Here is an 18,148-nt window from a genome sequence, read left to right as displayed (position 1 = left end):
TACTCTGGGGAAGATCTGACACTCTGGAAAGGTTGAGTTGAGATTGCAACATCTCCTCAAGACTGCAAATGTCTCAGACTATGTCTATGTTAGCATTGGTTTTAAAAACATGTTGGTAAGTATGATGCCTGCCATCTTTGTATAAGACAGCATTTCTAACAGGTTCCCTTGTTTGGGTGTGGATCTTTCCAAAGGAGTTCATGTTATACTCAGTGTCTTAGTTACTTAGTTGCTTTGAAGAGACAACATGACCAAGGTAACTCATATTCTTTAGTTGCTCTCTTTAGCGTTTAATTGAGGGCTTATTTACAGTTTTAGAGGGCTAGTCCACTATAGTAGGGAGTGTGATGACATGCAGGCAGGCATGGTGCTGGACAAGTAACTGGGGGCTTTATGTCCTGATTGCAGGCAGCAGGCAGATAGATACTGGGCCTGAATTGGGCTTTTGAAACCCCAAAACCCCCCTCCTAATCCTTCTCAAACAGTTCACCCATCTGGGGACTAAGCATGACAATACAGGGGCCATTTTCATTGAAATCACCATACCCATTGTTAAGAAATTGTGTGTCATTCATTAGTAGCCTGTTTAAATGGAATAGAGAGCTCTCCGGACAAGATCTCATCCTGAAGAGAGGCTGAGCCTGGTACTGCAGTCTGGACACCAGCAGAACACAACAGTCACTGTGGATTGAAGCAGATTTGTGTGTCCACATGTGATCCCTGCCTGGGGTGGGGGTCAGGGCGCACCAACTACTACTGTGAAGAATGTTGGAGACTCCAGGAGTATCACAAGGATTTCTGCTCCTGCCAGCGGCTGGAGAAACTTGAGGGTCCTGAGAAATGCCCCCCATGCCTTGCTGGGCTGGCTTCTTACCTGTATGGGAGAATGGTCCTCTAGTTCTGGGCACACAAGCTGCATGTGCCTGCCATAGATACAAGGCTTCTCTTCTGCCTCAGTTTGGAGGGCAACAGTACTCCTCCCTTGCTCTGCTGAAAGGGAGAGAGAGTTCTGACAGTAGGGAAGCTGTGACATAGCCCCTGGATGAAGCTTCTGGCACAATCAGATGCATACAGAGAAGGGTGACGTGGAGACTGTAGAATGGTCACGCTAACAGGGTACACAACATGAGCGAGGGGGATATGTCCCTTTGTGCTTTCTGTCCTACCTGCAGTCACTTGTCTGCCAGCACACATATTCTGTTCTCACACCTGCACAAACAGCCATAACTCACCCCCACAGACACCCACACATTGGGAGTACCCACCCAGTTCAGGCTTGCATACATGGCCACAAGGGACACCTCCAAAAGAGGCAGCCTCCCCTCTTTTCCCCAGGCTCTACTTCTCAGTTGCTTTCTACCTTTTCCTCCTGCCCAACACCTTCTCTTTCATCTCTTTCTTACCAGCTCTTTTCACTCAGGATCTGCGTGAAAGGAGAAATTAAGGCTTGTGTCACCGGTATGACCCCTAGAGAAACACAACACTGCAGCCATGAGGCATATCTAAGACCCTACTCCTCCCACAGCCAGTCCTGGCCAGGCTCTCCCAGACAGTTCAAATTTTACTGTTCAGAGGCCTGACACTCAGGCCACCTTCAGTGTGCCTCACCTTCCCCTGCCTTCTCTCCCTGTGTGCCTCTCCTCTCCACCTCTCTGTTCTTCCTTCTTCCTTGCAGACCTCCCACCCCCGCTTCCTGCTTTTGCCCTCTCACACCCTCCTTGCTAGTTCTCTCATCCCAAACCCCTAGTGGTCTGAACTGTTGGCAGAGTGGACTCTGAGAGGGTCACGCATCTCATCTTCCTGAGGTCGCTACTTTTTCTGGTGTCTGGTAGAATGACCTGTCTACTGAGGGGTGGAGGAAGGTAGGGGCATGTGACAAGAAGTCTCCTGTAGAGCATATGGAAACCTCTAAGGGCCCACTCATCCTGGACACTGACCAGGTGTTTATTTCAGATGCCCGTGTGTGTCTTTGTGAAATGTGAGGTCTCCTTCCTCACTAACCCTTTCTCTATTCTGTGACCTTCTGCATAGTGTCTCCAGATTCTTTTCATTTTGAGATCTTGCTTTAGTGAGGGTTAATATGTGAAGAAAGTATGACCAAAAGCAACTTGGTGGGGGTTTCTACTTACACCTCCAGGTAACAGTCCATCAAACAGTCCATCACAGAGAGAAGTCGGGGAAGGAACTCAAACAGGGCAGGAACCCAGAGGCAGGAGTGGATTCAGAGGCTACAGAGGCATGCTGCTTACTGGCTTGCTCCTCATGGCTTGTTCAGCTGGAAGAGCAGATGCTCTTAACTGCTGAGCCATCTCTCCAGCCCCTCAGTCTGCTTTCTTGTAGTACCCAGGACCACCAGCCAGGGTTGCACCACCCCCAATGGACTTTGCCTTCCCCCAAGAACCACTAATTAAGAAAATACCGTACAGGCTTGACTACAGTACGATCTGTAGTCTTTTTCTCAATTGAGCTTCGTCTCAGATGACTCTATTTTGTAACATGTTGGTATATAAACTAGCCAGGACAGACATCTAGACAGAATAAGGACTAGGTTCACTGACCTCTCATGGTCCAGGATCCAGTTCAGGAGAGAGTGTCCAATCTGGTTCTTAGCCATCTTGCTTTCAGACTGAGATAGACAGAGATAAAGCTACAGAGCTATCTCCCCAACACACACCCAGACATTTCTATATATCACACCCAACAGTTTCTATACAATGTTAAATCTCCCAGGACTAAGCCTTGACCATGGTACGTAGTGAAGAGCCCCTCTTTTGCCCCTGCACTTATCACTTACCTTGACCCCAGGCTCAAGCCAGATGGGAGCTGCCACCACCAGAGATACAGCTATTGTTTAATCCACTTCAATATAGACAGCTGGTTTGCTTTTGTTGATAGAGCATCCAAAGAATGTCCTCTCTGAAGGAGCCATAGTTCATCATTGTTGCAGTCCCTGACTGAGTTTTCTACTCTTTGGGAGGCCATAAATAGTTCGTGATTGTCTTCTGACAGAATCACCCAGATTCTGCATCGTGGTCTGGATGAATAGGGGTCATGGGAGAACCATCTTTTCCCAGCACTGAGGTTCTTCCACAGATTCCTGGTACCTGCAGACACCACTTTGCCTACTTGCTTCCTGGGGCCTCTTCGGCAGCATGCCCATGTGAGAGCTGAACAGTGTCCCCCAGACACTGAGAGCCCAGGACAACTCAAGCAATTCACAGGCCTCTCTATCTGTCCCCCGCATAGGATTGGTAGCTGAAGATCAATTACCTGCTGCACAGTTGTGTATGCACACAGATGTGTACACACACACACACACACACACACACACACACACACACAAAGTCCGAGTCTCTTCCATTGGCATAAAGATGTACACACAAACTCTGCCACAGACAGTGTTCTCCAAAGACTCCTAGAAGCACAATACACCATAGCCCCAAAGCATGCCTGTTATGATCTTACAACTTTAGCCACCAACCCTGGCCAAGGGTCCTGCCCTGAGTGCTTCAAAGAAGCCATCTCTGTCAGCTGCTGACACGTATAGGACTTCAGTGGAGTGTCTCAGATATGCCATTGTATAAATTGACTCTCTCCTGGGCCTCCTGGGAGCTGGGGATAGATAGAAACAAGCCCTGTCTTCTTCATCATACCTTGGAGAAAGGAGCAGGACCCTCCCTTCTCTTGGCCACTTGTGGTGCTGGCCTGAGTAGTTTCAAACCATACACTATGAGACCCAGAGAGGCCCTAAGCTATGGGTCCACATCCTTAGTTTACTTATGAAGAAACAGGCTCAGAGATAGATGGGGCACCCTCTTGTCACATAGCAAAGCAATAGCTCATGTGTCTCTAATCCATGACAGGGAAGAGATCAGATGAAACATTCCATCATGTAGGAAGCTCCTTAAGCAGAAAGACCAACAACTCAAAGTAGCTTCAGGAAGTTCCTAAACTGAGCAGATTCACTAGGCCTCCCTCTGCCAGAGTAAGCAAGAAAAGCTGAGCATCCCTGAACTGCAAAGAAGACTCTAAGACAAGACCAGCTCCCTGAAAGACGTAGAAACCAGCCAAGATGTCTGGAAGAGGTGTAGACCATCTGAGGCACCAGGAAGGGACTCTCTTCAGCCTGTTGAGCTTTCTGCAGGTTGTATAGTATGCTCCTGCTTCCCAGCTTTGTGAGCTGTCACCCACACTGGGGTGGGCTTTGGTTGATGCAGCTGTCCTTGAGTCCTTTCTGCTCTTTTAAGTAACCACAATAAAACCCATTGGTTCACCACGTTGGACTTGTGATCTACCGTGGGCTCCCTAGGTGTGTGTGCTGTGTCTCCCCAGAAACAAGCCAGAAAATGTTCTGTCTCACAAAAGATGGCTAGGGTGTGTTCCACCTATATCAGCTCATGGTCAGCTGCTGCTGGTGTCTGGGCTGAAGTCGGAGTAGACCAGGAATCCCCCAGCCCTGCTTCCTCCTTCCTCAACACAGATGTAGTGTCCAGGCACAAACCCAAGAGCACTAAAATCAGACTGTCTGATGTCCCAGGTCTGCCACCTGTGTAAACTTGGGGTTCAGAGTCTTGGCAAATATGAGGAACTGGCTATTCCAGGGCCTCTGGAAGGCCATGCTTTGATGGCCAGGGATGTTTTCTCCCTCTCTGTAGGTTTGTAACTGTCCAGGACTGGTCTCTTGGCTCAGGCCCCAAACATGGGCAGGTTGAAGAAAGCGATTTTTCACCAGCAAAAGCTCAAGCCATCAAGCCTCATCACCAGGCAGAGTACCCAGCCATAGCTGTTCAATTCCAGTAGACGCCTTACAACGACAACCAGGAGCCTCAGCCGCAAAGACTCTTAGTTTCTACACTGTAACATTTCTCACCTGGAGCTGGCCCAGATGGGCACCTGTTACAATCTTCTTCCTTTGTCTGGATCAATACATCTGTTTCAGGGGTGAAGGGTGCCCTCCCACCCAAACCTGTCGCCCTCAGAAAACACCTGGACATACTTGAGTCTGAGAGGGGCTTCAGGGAAAACTCTCCCCTGGGCCCCCTGCCTCTGAAATCTCCCCACCCTCCAGATGACTTGCCCACTCTTATCTGCTGTTGCCTGGCCTGACCAGGAACTGAGGAGCATTCCGTTCTATTCCAGAATGCCTGCCAGCCCCTTCCGCTTAGTCAAGAATCGGACAACGGGAAACGAGCTGATCCTGGCCTTTTCCGGCATAAGCACGCAGCCACTGGGTTGGGCAAGGTCCCTGTTTTCTTTAGTCCCACACACTACAGATCAGGTGGAGCACCGTCCAGGCCTCCTGGGGGCTCCCTGCTGAGGCCTGAACCAGTTGGGTAGGTGGGAGTCATCGGCTTATTCTTTTGTCTACCGGATCGGAGCCTCCTTCCTGCTCCAGTTTCATCTACCATAGCAGGGCGGGTCTTCAAATGGCTGCCATGTTCCTGAGGTGTGGCTCCCACCCCCTATCGGCCGCGGAAATCCCACCCACCCTCAGTCCAAGCCCAGCCTCCAGGAAGCCTCCCTCAACTGCACACTGCCCCAAGTGTCTCCTGTGGCGGCCCCCAAGCCCCCCCAGAGACTCGCAGCCAGTCACGGTAAGAGACTAGTCCTGTCGTCGACCCCTGCGTGTCTTTACCTCCCCATCCCACACCCAGGCTGGGGCCGCCCATGTGTCACCAGAGCGTGGGCTTCCGAGGGCCCCTCCCAGCGCAGGCCCGAGGCGCATGCACCCAGCTGCACAGCTCCCGCCATTGTCAGGGGGCCTCCTGCAGGGCTTGTCGGAGCCCGCTGCCGGCGTCGTCGTGGTGCAAGGGGGACAGGGACAGGAGCTTTGTGTGCGGGTCCGGGGATGCCCTGCACGGGGAGGAGGGTGGGCGGAGCAGCCATTAGGAGGCGCCTTCCGTCCTTGCTGCCTCCTTGTGGAGCAAGTCGCCCGGCCGCTTCCAGCAGGGCGGGAAGCAAGTCGCCAAGTCACCGGCATGAGGCCACCAGGTCCCCTCGGCCACACGAAGGCTCTCTCTCTCTCTCTGGCCTGCACCTGAGGAGAAGCCCTTCAGCAGCTGCCTCAGATCCAGGAGCCCAGAGCAGCAGGGACTGAGGTGGTGGTGGTGGGAATTTGACTCCGGGGTCTCCTAAGGCCGGGAGATGGAAGAGGTGGCGGAGACCCGAGGGCTGCAGGGATGGCCGAGCGGAGCGCACCCTTTGGCCCACCTCATCCTCCTTCAAGAGGGCAGCAGTCCAGGGACGAAACGGCTCTCAGTCGGAGGAGCTCACAGGAAGAGCCGCGATGAGGGGTGCGGCCTCAAGGCCCCCAAAGTGACAGCCCGAGGCTTTTCTCAAAGGAAAAAAAAAAAAAAGGAGAATTCTGGACAGAAACGGGACCGTAGGATTCGGAATGCAAGTGTTCAACCTTAGGGTGAGAGGCAACCGCCATCATCGCGCTTGCCTGAAAGGAGACGCGATAAAGGACTGGAGAGTGGGAGGTTCCCGACGATATCAAAGGACCAGACGAATAGTGAGGTGAAGAGTGACGGGTGGTCTGGTCCAAAGTTGCTCCTTCCTCCTGAACACTGCTCAGAGCAAAAGCCACCACACGCCTCTGCGTCTCCTCACCCCGCAGTCTGTGACCGTAGCCTACTCTTTACCGCCCTCTGACTTCTGGGCTTGGAACTGCAGGTGTTCGCGCGGTGTCTCAGGAGGAGAAGGAAGTATTTGTTACCTGTGGATATTGTCGTCTACACATTTTCATCAGCAGGTGTCAGGTGACTCAGGGGCACTGTGTTGAAAGAGATGCTCCCAGAGTGGGGGATGGAAGAGGAAAGGCGGGGTGGTGTTGTCGATGCTCTTGAGCATAGCCCTCTAGTGAACTGCACAGGAACCGCAAGAGCCTTATGGGTGGAAATTCGATTTGAGTTGCGGCAACACGAGTCCACCGGTGGGCACAGCCTCAAATGAAAGCCGGCAGGCCAATGCTCTTGATTCTGGCATCCCATAGCTGTTGGGGTACCTGCACCTCTGAGTACCTCATTTTGACTGTATTCCCTGGACAGGGGACATCAGTAACTGAGTGGCTTCTCCTAGGGTGTAAAGGTAAGAAACCACAGGCCAAACTACCTGGAGTTCACTGGATAGAGAGGAAGAAGGCTCGCGATATTAAGACTTACAGGCCTTTAACTCCTTATTGTTTTTTTTTTTCCTTCTTATAAAATACACATAACGACATGAAACTCACCATTTTAACTCTATAAAATGTACAAGCTGATGACATCACAGCGTCAAGAAACACTATCACCATTTCCCGGTTTTAGAACCTTTTCATCATCCCAGTTTACCAGCCTGAACCTCATTTTCCCCATCTGAAAACTGAACTAGCAATAAGCAGCTTTCCCAAGAATGGAGGAGATGCAATCAAAGTTCTGTCTCTGGAGGAGGAGTTGGCCAGCTCTTGAGTGGATAGATGAGGGAAGTGGGCAAGACCCCTAGATCTGTGAGAACATCGGTGATGCCAGGTTCCAAGTACATAAATGTTCATTTGGGGCCTCAGAAAGACAGAGGCGGTGTTGGGGCGGCCCCCTGTGGCCAGTGAGGGTAGCCTTGAGGCCAGGATCTCTGCGCAGGGCAGAGAGTCTTGATCATGATACTTTGTCAACTGTCCCAGCCTACTTTTATGGCTACCTGTGAGAAAGATTATGTGTCAGGAAACTGAGGTTCCGGAGGAGCAGAACTTGCTCACAGTCACAAACTGGCAGTGGCTGAGATGGTATAGGACTGGAAGGGGGGTTAGAATACTGAACTGGGACCTTTGAACAGAGGACATCAAGGACGAGAGGAGCACGCACACACACACACACACACACACACACACACACACACACACACATGCACACACACCAGACCATATATGTATCATGTATAAGGAACTCTTATGGCTCAATAAAGCACTTTCAGACATTTTAAAAAGTCCTGGAGGGTCTGAAGAGGTATCTTAGTGGTTAAGAACATTGGCTGCTCTCTTCCAGAGGACTCAGGCTCGATTCCCATCACTCCCACGGAGGCTCACAACCCTCTAATAACTTCAGTACCAGAGGAGCCAATGCCCTCTTCTGGCCTGTGGGCACTGCACATGCAGTGTGCAGGCACACAAGCAGCCGAAATACTCGAACACATTGTTAAAAGTAAGCTCCCAGAGCAAGAACTAGACTACCACTCCAATGGAGATGTTGCAACAAGGCACAGCTTTACTCTTGATCAAGACGGTGTGCGTGGAAGAGAAGAATCTCCAAGACAGGAGGCGCACTTGGTTTCTCTTCTAATGCAGCAGCGACTGTCTTTTCCCCAGTGGCTAGGGTCTGATCCCATGGTCTCCTGAGATTGTCTGGTTGTAGACAGTGAAGAGGAAATGAAGTCAACTTTAATCTGAGAATGCAGCAGGGTCTTTGTGTAAACTAAGGATTTTACCAGGTGGGGGATTAAAACATAAAATTCTTAGAAGGTAATGGAGATAAACCTTTAATACCAGCACTCAGTAGACAGAGGCAAGTGGATCTCCATGAGTTCAAAACCAGCCTAGTCTACTGAGGCAGTTCTGGACTAACCAAGGGTACACCGGGAGACCTTGTCAAACAACTCTAGAACCATTCACACGTCTTACAACAGAAAACTATACCAGGTGTGGTGGTCACCATGTTTAATCCCAGCGCTGAGGAAGCAGAGGCAAGTGGATCTCTTGAATTCAAGGTCTGCCAGGCCAACCAGAGCTACACAGTGAGATCCTGTCTCAAAAAACCAAAACAAGCTGAAAAAGATTTGAATTCCTTGTCCTAAATACAAGTTTTGTAGTATGTGATAGAAAAAGACCCATTTACTTGTTCTTACAACATTAAAAACAGTCCCCTGGGCTTGGATTTGTATTCTGGTCTTAGTCAAGACTCTGTGGGGTTCTATGTGTTGTCCCCTCACCATCAATTCTTATGCTTCCAAACTGGGGACAAAACCCAGGCCCTGTGTGCCTCACTGTGTGTTTTCTGTGAGAATCAATAAAGAGATAATTTACCGAAAGATGGATTGGGTCAGAACAGGGGTTTATGTAAAGTTCCCTCCTGGGGACGTTTTAGAGCGAGCTATGAGAAGCAGTGTGTCACTTTATGGGAAACCTATTGACCCTTTCTAGAAGTGATTTCCTCCAAGGGCTGCAGTGACCACAGGCACGGCCTCCTCTTTCACGCAGGAGCACCTCAAGGATGTGGGCTCGGCCTGGGCCTGGCACAAGCTCAGCTCATAGTGCACGGGGGCATCTATATGATACACAAGTGAGCAAGGAGCATCGTTCCTAGATGAGGGACAAGCATGAGCCAAAGCCTGAGGGTGGGGTCATGCACCTAGAAAACTGCAGGTCAGGTCGAGTATGGCAGGACCAGGGAAGGAACAGGAGATGAGCACCACTTTGCCACTGTTGTCACCCAAACGACCACCATAACATTGCCGCTATTATTACCACCAGTTTTGTAACCATTTCTACCACTAGCACCACCATCACCGCAGCAACACTGTCACCATCTACAGTCATCACTGCCAACCACCACTTCTACCTCATCACCGTTCCATCCCCACCACCAACACTGTCTCGGTCACTATCCCATCCCGATATCACCAATCATTCCCGTTTCTAATCACCACAGCCATCTCTCCTAACCCACGATCTTCATCACCAAGCACTCGGTGAAAAGTACAGATTATCTGCCCCCGACCTCTTGCGTCAGAATTTCTGGAACATGGGGCTGCCACGATCATCAAGCCTTCCAGAGGATTCTGATGGATGCTCAGACTTAAGAATCCCTAGACAAAACAGCCACAGAAAATGCAAGACTTATCTAGAGGTTAATTTCAGAATCTCTGGTAAAAGGGACAGGCGGGATGACAGAACAGGGAGAAGGAGAGGGGAATGACCCCTTCCTTCTGCTAATTTCCTGTTACTGGCTTGCTGAAGATCTCCCCTAGGAGCAAAGGGAATTCACCTAGAAGTCGGAATTAGACAGCTAGTGCCTTTTAACTGAATACTGGCTCTTACAGGTCAGCTGAAACCCAGAGGCTTATCCCCTGAAGTTTCTCATGCTATCTGCTGAATTTATATGGAGAGATTCCTGCCTAGTTTTCCACCAAAACACAAGAGCTCAGCACAAGCGTGGCCACACCCTGATACTGACCAGCCATTCAGGAGCCAGACACCTGACTGGGTTCTCACCCAGGGCTTCAATATTTGTTAGGCCTTTGTTTAACTGAGTGCTAGCCACCCCCCACACACACACCCAAGGCCCCAACCCTCCATGTGTGGAAGAGTGGATCCAGGCCTAGCGGGGTCTTTACTCTCCCACTTTCAATCTCTAGGCTTTGACCAGGCTTCTGAGGTGAGTTTTGCACCCAGAGTACTTGTGAGTGCGGGATTGCTCGATCTTGGAGAGAAGAGGGGGGAACCTGTGGCTTGTCTCCTTCAAAAGCCTTGTCTTATTTTTATGGCGAAAGCCTGGTTAATGTGACGTCGGAAGCCCTGCTAAAGTAGTTTCATTGACTTTAAGCTTCACCCAACTTCCATAAGAGGACTTGGCAGCAGGAACCCACTCATTTGGGATCCTCAAGGTGCAGATGGGCTGTGCTCCTCTGCTCCTTCTCACCCGGGCTGAGCTAGCACCGAGTGTCCCTAGTTAAAGGAAGTCTGGTGCCTCTCCGAGAAAGCGTGTTATGGGAACAAACGACGGAACTAATTAAGAATCACGAGGGTGATGATTTTGGGAAGATGAACAGTCATTGGGCCCCTGGTTCAACAGTTTCTAACACGGTTGAAGCATCCCCACAGAAGAAAAAGCCATACCAGGTCTTGTTGTGACTAATCCTTTCCCTTCCTTGTTCCTATGTCCCCATTCCTATATTGGAAACACAGCTATTCCTCTTAATCTCTCGTACATGAGTGAAATATATGAAAATAAATTCTAATGTTCATCTTCTCTCCTACAAATATATTTTGAACATTGTTCTGAGCTTTTATAATTACCCCCTCATATTATACCATGAAATGTTCTATGTCTGCGAATATGTCCTTATGATTTAATTTTTAACTACTGTGTACTATTCCGCTATGGGGGTAGATTTCCTGTTGCCTTAGGGGTTTGGGTACATTGGGGGATGAACCACGTTTGAAATGGGTATGTCCAAATTAAAGGGTGAATTTGTTTTTTTTTTTGTCTACATGGAAACACAGTCCATGTCTGCAAAAGTTCGTTGTCAATCTTTTGAGGACTTACACTGAAAGAGGTGTTGGAGAACATTCTGAACAGACTGTGCAATATACCTCCTGTGTGTGGAGGTGTGTGTGCAGGTATGTGTGTGTACATGTATGAATGTGTGTGGGGCCAGAGGCTGATGTCAGCTGTCTTCCTCAACTAAGCCCCATCTTTTTAAAAAATTGCTTTTATTGGGTGAAAGTGTGTGTGTGTGTGTGACTATGAGTGTGCACATGCCACATGCAGAGCACATGAGGAGGCCAGAGGACAGCTTTTCGGAAGTTGATTCTCTTCTTAGAGGCAGGGTCTCTCTGTGTCTGTTGCAATACCGTATACTCCCGGGCAGCTGGTCTTCTGGCTTCTGATTAATTCCCACTTCTGAATAGTTCCCACTTCCCATCTTGCTGTACAAGTGTTGAGATCATAGATGTGCGCTACCACATCTGGACTTTTAAACAGGCTTGAGCATTGAAGTCAGGCCATCAGGTTAGTGGAGACCATTCTTCTGGCCCTTCTCCTTATTTTCATTTCTTTTGAGACAGGGTTTCTCACTAAGCCCTGATCTTACCAATTCAGGTAGAGTGGCTCACCAACAAGCCCCAGGGATCCTCTGTCACCACCTTCCTGGCACCAGGATTACAGTTTCATGTTTGTTTTTTGTTTTGTTTTTATTTTTTTATTTTCCCGTGGCGGCTGGGAATCTGCACTCAGATTCTCACGCTTGGTGCATCAAGTGTTTACCGACGAAGCTATTTCGCCAGCCCTTCTCTGTTCTCTTCCGTAGTACAGGAGATCAGGATGAATGGGGAACCCAGGATCTGTTTGCTGGGTCCCTAGAGACAGATGGTTCATTTACTTGATTGGCTCGAGAACATGAGTGAAGAGAAGGAGGACTCATTCAGGACACTCAGAATTTATGATGAAACAGAGGAGATAAAGAAGATGCCAGAAAGCTCTGGTGTTTTCCTCATCACGGGCAACAAGAGCAACACCAAATGACAGTGCGCAGGGAATGCTCCAGCTGCCCCCATGTCCCTCAATACAGCGTGACCCTGTTTGTGAGGAGATGCACAGTATGACCCAGCAACGGTGGGATCCCCAGGCCCAGGACGCATCTGGGCTCCAGCCCATGTGGTTTTCAGAGGCAGAACCAGAAGGAGGAATCGGCTCAAGGTAAGGCTGTAACGAGCAAGGCTGGGCAGTGATGGACTGTCCTGGGCAGAGAGGGGCCTGGCATCAAGTTCTGCACTTCATGCTAGCTTCTTTTTTTTTTTTTCCCACCCCTCTGTCATAGCTTTCCACCAGGAGCCACTGGTAAGTTCTGCCTGTGACAGTGTGGGTAGGGAGGGGGAGGGGCCCAAGCTGGATCCCAGATGGTGGACTAGGTGCCCGGTTTGGTGTCATGAGAGCACTTTCCTTCTGACCTTGTGTCTCTGTTGCCGGGATACCCTGTCCACGAGAGGTGGGTGTGGCTGTCTCCCTGCAGGCCAGTTCTGTTCTTCGTCCTTGCCCAACCGAGAAGTCTGGTCATTCCTCAAAGCCATTGTGAGTACCTCAGTGTTACATTTTCAACACTCCCTTCTCTCCCACCCACCCTCTGATGGAGACGTGGTGCGTTTGCCCACCCCTGTTCCCTCTCTCTTAGGTAGCGGTGGCCTGGGATACCCCCTTCTTAATGAGGCTACCCTCCTCATTGTTCTATCGCTCTGATAAGTAGGCCCTTCATCCCACAGCGTCACTTCTTCAGGAGATGTGACAGTATGACGCGGGGACCCCGGAGCCAAACCCTTATGAGGAAGCTTTGGAATTTGGGGAGTAGGGGCAGAGTAGACTTGCCCCCTTGGCCGACCAGTCAATGCTCTCTCCAGCCTTCAATTCCAGATGAGGCCGTGGTCAAGCAGAAGTCCCCACGTAGTTCCTGGAGGGTTGGCACTCTCCGCCATGGGAAGCGAGTCAACGCCATTGCCATCAGCAGTGTTCCACGCCACGTGTACACGTGTGGCACTGGCTACATCAGGGTGTGGGATGAAAATGCTTTGCACGCTTCAGACAGAGCCCCCCAGGCCCAGATGGACTTTCAGGTGAGGGGCTGTCGGTCAGGTTGAGGGTGGTCAGACAGCGCCGCAAAGTGTATTGACAGCACGTGTTCTCCCCCGCCAGGACCCTCGGAATCGTGTCCTCACGTGCAAGCTGTTCCCTGATGAGCAGAGCCTGATCACGGGGGGAATGGCCAGGGCACTAACTCTCTGGGACCTGGCACCCACCCCCCAAATCAGGGCCCAGATGGCCTCCACGGGCCCCATGTGCTACTCCTTGGCCCTTTCCTCTGATGCCCACATCTGCTTGGCTTCTTTCAAAGGGTTCGTGGAGATTTGGGATGTGCAGAACCAAATCTTGATTAGGTAGGACCCGCTCTCCAGAGCCACCATGAGACCCTCCCTCCATTTTCCCTTCTTGGCAGTAGGGCTATGCCAAACAGCCTGGAAGGAACATCTGGGGACTTTATAACACCACAGCTTCTGGGCTGGGGGCAGGGCGGGCTGGGGCAGACATTTCTGAAGAGCTGTGAGTCATTTCCCCACCAGGAAGCATGACGTGCCCCCCTATGCATCGCGCTGTGTGGACATCACGGGCTTTAAGTTCTGGACAGGTGGTGAAGACACCATCCTCTATTCCTGGGACCTCAGGAGCTACCAGAAGTTGCAGCAACACAACTTATGCCACGAGGTGCCTGCTTGGGTGCCTTCAGGACCGAGTTCAACCCCAGGGTGGAGGCTTGGGTTGGTGAATTTGAGGCTGGGTCTTGAGTTGGGGTACTGGCAATCTTGCATGCTGACCCAAATCTCCCCACAGATCCTCAGCATTACCCATGACCCCAGTGAGGAATGGGTGCTGGCAGGCTTGAAGATGAGCGATGTCGTCATCCTCCATGCTCACCGGGAGGAGAAGTATAAAGCTGTGGTCCAAAGATACACTCAACACCACAACCTCAAGTTCGCATCTTGTGGTGAGTCAGAAGCCAGGCCGCCACCACGGGTTACAATCTCCTTCCTTATGTTCTGCTCACTCTCCTTCCCTTACGCTTCCCTTTATCGCAGGGGCTTTCCATATTAGAATGAAGCCTGAAGGTTCAGGTAGACAGACACTGCAGTTCTTTCTTTCTCATGGGTCTCTTGTTCAGGAATAACTCACCGTGTCCACGTCCTGGGTATGGGAGGAAGGTGGCAGCCAATCAGGGAAGGCCTTGGGCCATGCATCTGGTTTGTCTAAGGCAGGTTAACCAAGGCAGAGAAGATAGTTGCTCTCTCCCTAGTCTCCTCGAGGACAGCTGGACTCAGAACGTAGGCTCAGTCTCTGACTCACCCCGCACCCCCATCTGCTATTCCCCTTGGCAGGGACCTATTTTGTGGCCACATTGGATGACATGATCCACTGCTTAGCGGCGCCCTCTCTGAGAAGGTTGTTCCAGGTACAGAGGTGGGGAGTCAGGGGTGACTGGGGGTGTACGTGCCGAGACACTCAGAGCGCGTGGGTCCAGATCCCTTCTTGATGCGGTCTGAGAGAGAACTGGAAAGTGCCGCTGAGGTGGCATTCTATGGTGCGAAGGGGCTGAGGACACCTTGGGCTCTGTCCGTCACTTAGAGAAGCCTGGGTCTACCTGCCCCTTGAGAGCTCAAGTCCCCGTGTCTGCAAGCCCTAACCCTTTGTGCCCGTCCCCTCTCTTTCTAGGCAGAGGAGTGTTATGACATTCTGTGTTGTGATGTGTCCTCTGATAATCAGTATCTGGTCACGGGCTCCAAGGAAAATGCCACAGTATACCAGCTCTTGTATTGAAGATTGTGGGCTGTGGTCCTGCCGGTGAAGACCCAGAAGGATCAGACCATGTGGGCTCACAGTCCTGGACATCTTCAACACCTGCCTCCCTCTACTTCAGCCCTGGGGTTGCTTGGCTGAACTCCCAGGCTTTGATTACTTAGCTTAGGGGATTTTCCTTTTTTTTTTTTCCATCCCCTATCACTGGTTTCTGTGTTTTGGTGGGTAACTTTATGAGATATGGCTTTGGAATTAATTAAAGAGAGCAAAACACAGAATAACCTGCTCGTGTGTTTCAGGTAACAAATTTACAGTAATGGTTTATTTCCCTCCGTGTTTGGTGAGTGGGGGCCTGCCGTTTTTTTCTGGGGTGGATCTAGTAGGTACTCTCCTGGTACTGTGACAGAAGAGTCTGACCAGAAAGCAGCTTAGAGGAGAAAGGTTTCGTTTTTGGATTACGGAGGGATAGTCTCTCAAGACAAGGAAGGCATGGCAGCAGAAGCATGGGGCCAGACAGGTGGATGGGTAGCTGAGTAGTCCCATTTCATCCGAGAGAGAAGAGAGAGAGAGAGAGAGAGAGAGAGAGAGAGAGAGAGAGAGAGAGAGAGATCTCAGTGGCACCCTTCCCACTATATCCCCTATGGTCTCACAACTTCCCAGACATCACCACTCCACCAACTGGAGACCAAATGTTCAGACACAGGAGCCCATGGGGCACCGTTTTCATTCGCGCACATCGGGAAGGAAAGATGGTTTAGGCCAGATTTAGTTTTATTTGTAACTTTAGAGTGGTGGCGCTGGCCATGAACTTTCTGAATGCCCAGGAAATGTAAGAAAAAGTCCTTGTACTGCCAACTCTGCGTGGCTGTGGCTTTACACCTGGCATTCAACCCATCATGGGTTGCAAGCATTTAGAAGAAAGAGTTTCCTTCTGAGCCGAAATTGTGCTTTTTGCTCCCTAAATAATACATTAGAACATTTATTTATTCCGTGCTCCCATCACAGCAGGGATTGTAACAATCTAGAGGTGATTTTGGGCATAGAAAGTGGAGCACAGGCTGTATGGCGTGCTCTCCTGCTTTATAAAGGGGGTTTTGGTATCCACCAAAGATGGTTTGAATGAGGCTGTGGAGCTAAGCAGAGTGAATGACTCTTCACATACAAACTTTAGACTGTATTTGGAAGGACCTGACTCTCAGTCTAGGTTTAACATCCCAGGAAGCTGGTCCAACTGTATCCCGAGGCTGGGATCTTTGCAGTGCTGACCGCAGTTGGGTGCTGACGGGTGTAAGCCCCACAGTCATGGGCATTTGAACCCTTAGTCTCCCGTTGGTGGTGTTGTCTGGGCAGGGTTAGGTTGGTGCAGCCTTGCTGGAGGAAGTGCATCTCTGGGGGGTGGGCTTTGCGATGAAATCCCCCTTTCCAGTTTGCTCTCGCTGCTTTGTGCTTGCGGATGAGAATGTGAGCTCTTAGCTTTCCCGTTCCTGCTGCCATGACTGCCACTTGTCACGATTCCCCACCATGACTGACTTTTATGCTTCTGGAACTGTGAGCCCAAATAAACCCTTCCTTCTCTAAGTTGCTGTTGTCATGGTGTTTTTATCACGGTAATAGAAAAGTAACTGCTACCAAAAAGTGTTGTTATCTGGCTCTGTACACAGGCCCGCCCATTGCCCCCATCTGCTTCTTTGCCTGGCGTTGGCATGGCGGAGACAGCTATGCCCACTGACGTCTGGGGATGAGAGTCGATTCTCAGAGGAGTATGAGCGAATAAAGTGCACTGTGTCTGAGCGAGGCCTAGACAAGGGAGTCAGAAGAGCAGAAGCCTCCTGGCAGGATGCTTTCCCCTTCTATCATCTCAAGGCAAGAGAGGCAGAGAGACCCCAAAGCATGGCCAAGACACAGGGTGGGGGCATCCTGTGTTCATGTTTTGGGTTCGGGGTGGAAGCTGAGGAAACTCACTTTAGATACAGAAGCTTAAAATTAGTGCTTTATTGTCTGGACTCGGGGAGGCAAGCTTGGGATCTGAACGCAGTCACCCAGCCGGATTGCATACTTACAGAGTGAAAACCGAAATTAGCTCACACAGTGGTGAGGGGATAGTGGGAAAGGCTAGTTATCTTTGACTCAAGTTATTTTTGCTAACTAGACAAAGCAGTTCTAGCTGACCTTTAATTAGTCAGGGCCAGCTGTCCTCATGTTTGGCGAATTTCTAGGAGAAGCAAGGACACAGAGTATGCTGAACATAAACATAGTTTTTGGTCAACCTGTCCTTGCAAAGAGAGCTTTTCTCTGTATCAGCAACAAGCTGAGATGATGTGGCTGTTAGGCCCGAAACAGAAATGGCTGAAATTGTGCTATCCAATAGGCCCCAGCACGTGCATAAAACAAGGAGAGAAGCTGCCTAGCTATGTGTGTTGGTTTGGGCTCATAGGGCATGGCACTAGGGAGGTGTGGCCTTGTTGGGGGAAGTGTGTCACTGTGGGGGTGGGCTTTGAGGTTTTTATATACACAAGCTATGTCCAGTGTGATACACAGTTTCCTTCTGCGCCTGCAGATCAAGAGGTAGAACTCTCAGCTCCTTCCCCAGGACCATGTCTGCCTGCATGCTGCCATGTTTCCAGCAGCATGGACTAAATGTCTGAGCTGCCAGCCAGCCCCACTTAAATGTTTTCCATTATAAGAGTTACCGTGGTCACCAAAGAACATGCACGGATTGGACCTAGGACCCCTACACACATGTAAATGATGGGCAGCTTGACCTTCATGTGGGCTCCCTAGTAAGCTGAGCTGAGAGGGAGCTGCCTCTGACAAGGACTCTGTTGCCTGCTTTTTTCCATCACTTCCCCAACATGGATGCCTGGCCTGGCCTCAGTGGATGAGGATGAGCTCAGTCCTGATGTGACTTGGTGTGCTGGGATGGGTTGGGGGGTCCCCTTTTCTGAGCAGAAGGGGAGGGAGAAGAGGATGGGAAGGTGGGGCAGGGAGGAGAGGAGGGAGGGGGCTATGATTGGAATGTAAAGTGAATATATAAAAACTTTTTAAAGTAAATAAAAAGAAAT

General features: G+C 50.4%; 1 protein-coding gene across 1 annotated transcript; it reads left to right on the top strand.

Moving 5' to 3' along the window:
* Nucleotides 1–5,426: 5,426 nt before the first annotated feature.
* On the top strand, nt 5,427–15,107 carry Tle7 (TLE family member 7). Its single transcript, XM_060393262.1, has 10 exons — nt 5,427–5,594; nt 12,337–12,446; nt 12,568–12,587; nt 12,760–12,818; nt 13,142–13,354; nt 13,434–13,675; nt 13,859–14,000; nt 14,127–14,280; nt 14,669–14,742; nt 15,003–15,107. The coding sequence occupies exons 1-10, from the start codon at nt 5,427–5,429 to the stop codon at nt 15,105–15,107; spliced, it is 1,287 nt and encodes a 428-aa protein (XP_060249245.1).
* Nucleotides 15,108–18,148: the final 3,041 nt, after the last annotated feature.

Source organism: Meriones unguiculatus, chromosome 10, assembly GCF_030254825.1.
Source record: "Meriones unguiculatus strain TT.TT164.6M chromosome 10, Bangor_MerUng_6.1, whole genome shotgun sequence".
In the NCBI taxonomy this organism is placed as follows: domain Eukaryota; kingdom Metazoa; phylum Chordata; class Mammalia; order Rodentia; family Muridae; genus Meriones; species Meriones unguiculatus.
This window is presented reverse-complemented; position numbering and strand designations above follow the sequence as displayed.

Bases quoted from the DNA above. Each gene is read 5' to 3' on its own strand.
- Tle7 (XM_060393262.1), top strand. From the start codon at position 5,427: ATGGCTGCCATGTTCCTGAGGTGTGGCTCCCACCCCCTATCGGCCGCG. The intron at 5,595-12,336 runs GTAAGAGACTAG...CCTGTTTGTGAG, and splicing joins GAGACTCGCAGCCAGTCACG to GAGATGCACAGTATGACCCA. The intron at 13,676-13,858 runs GTAGGACCCGCT...TTTCCCCACCAG, and splicing joins CAGAACCAAATCTTGATTAG to GAAGCATGACGTGCCCCCCT.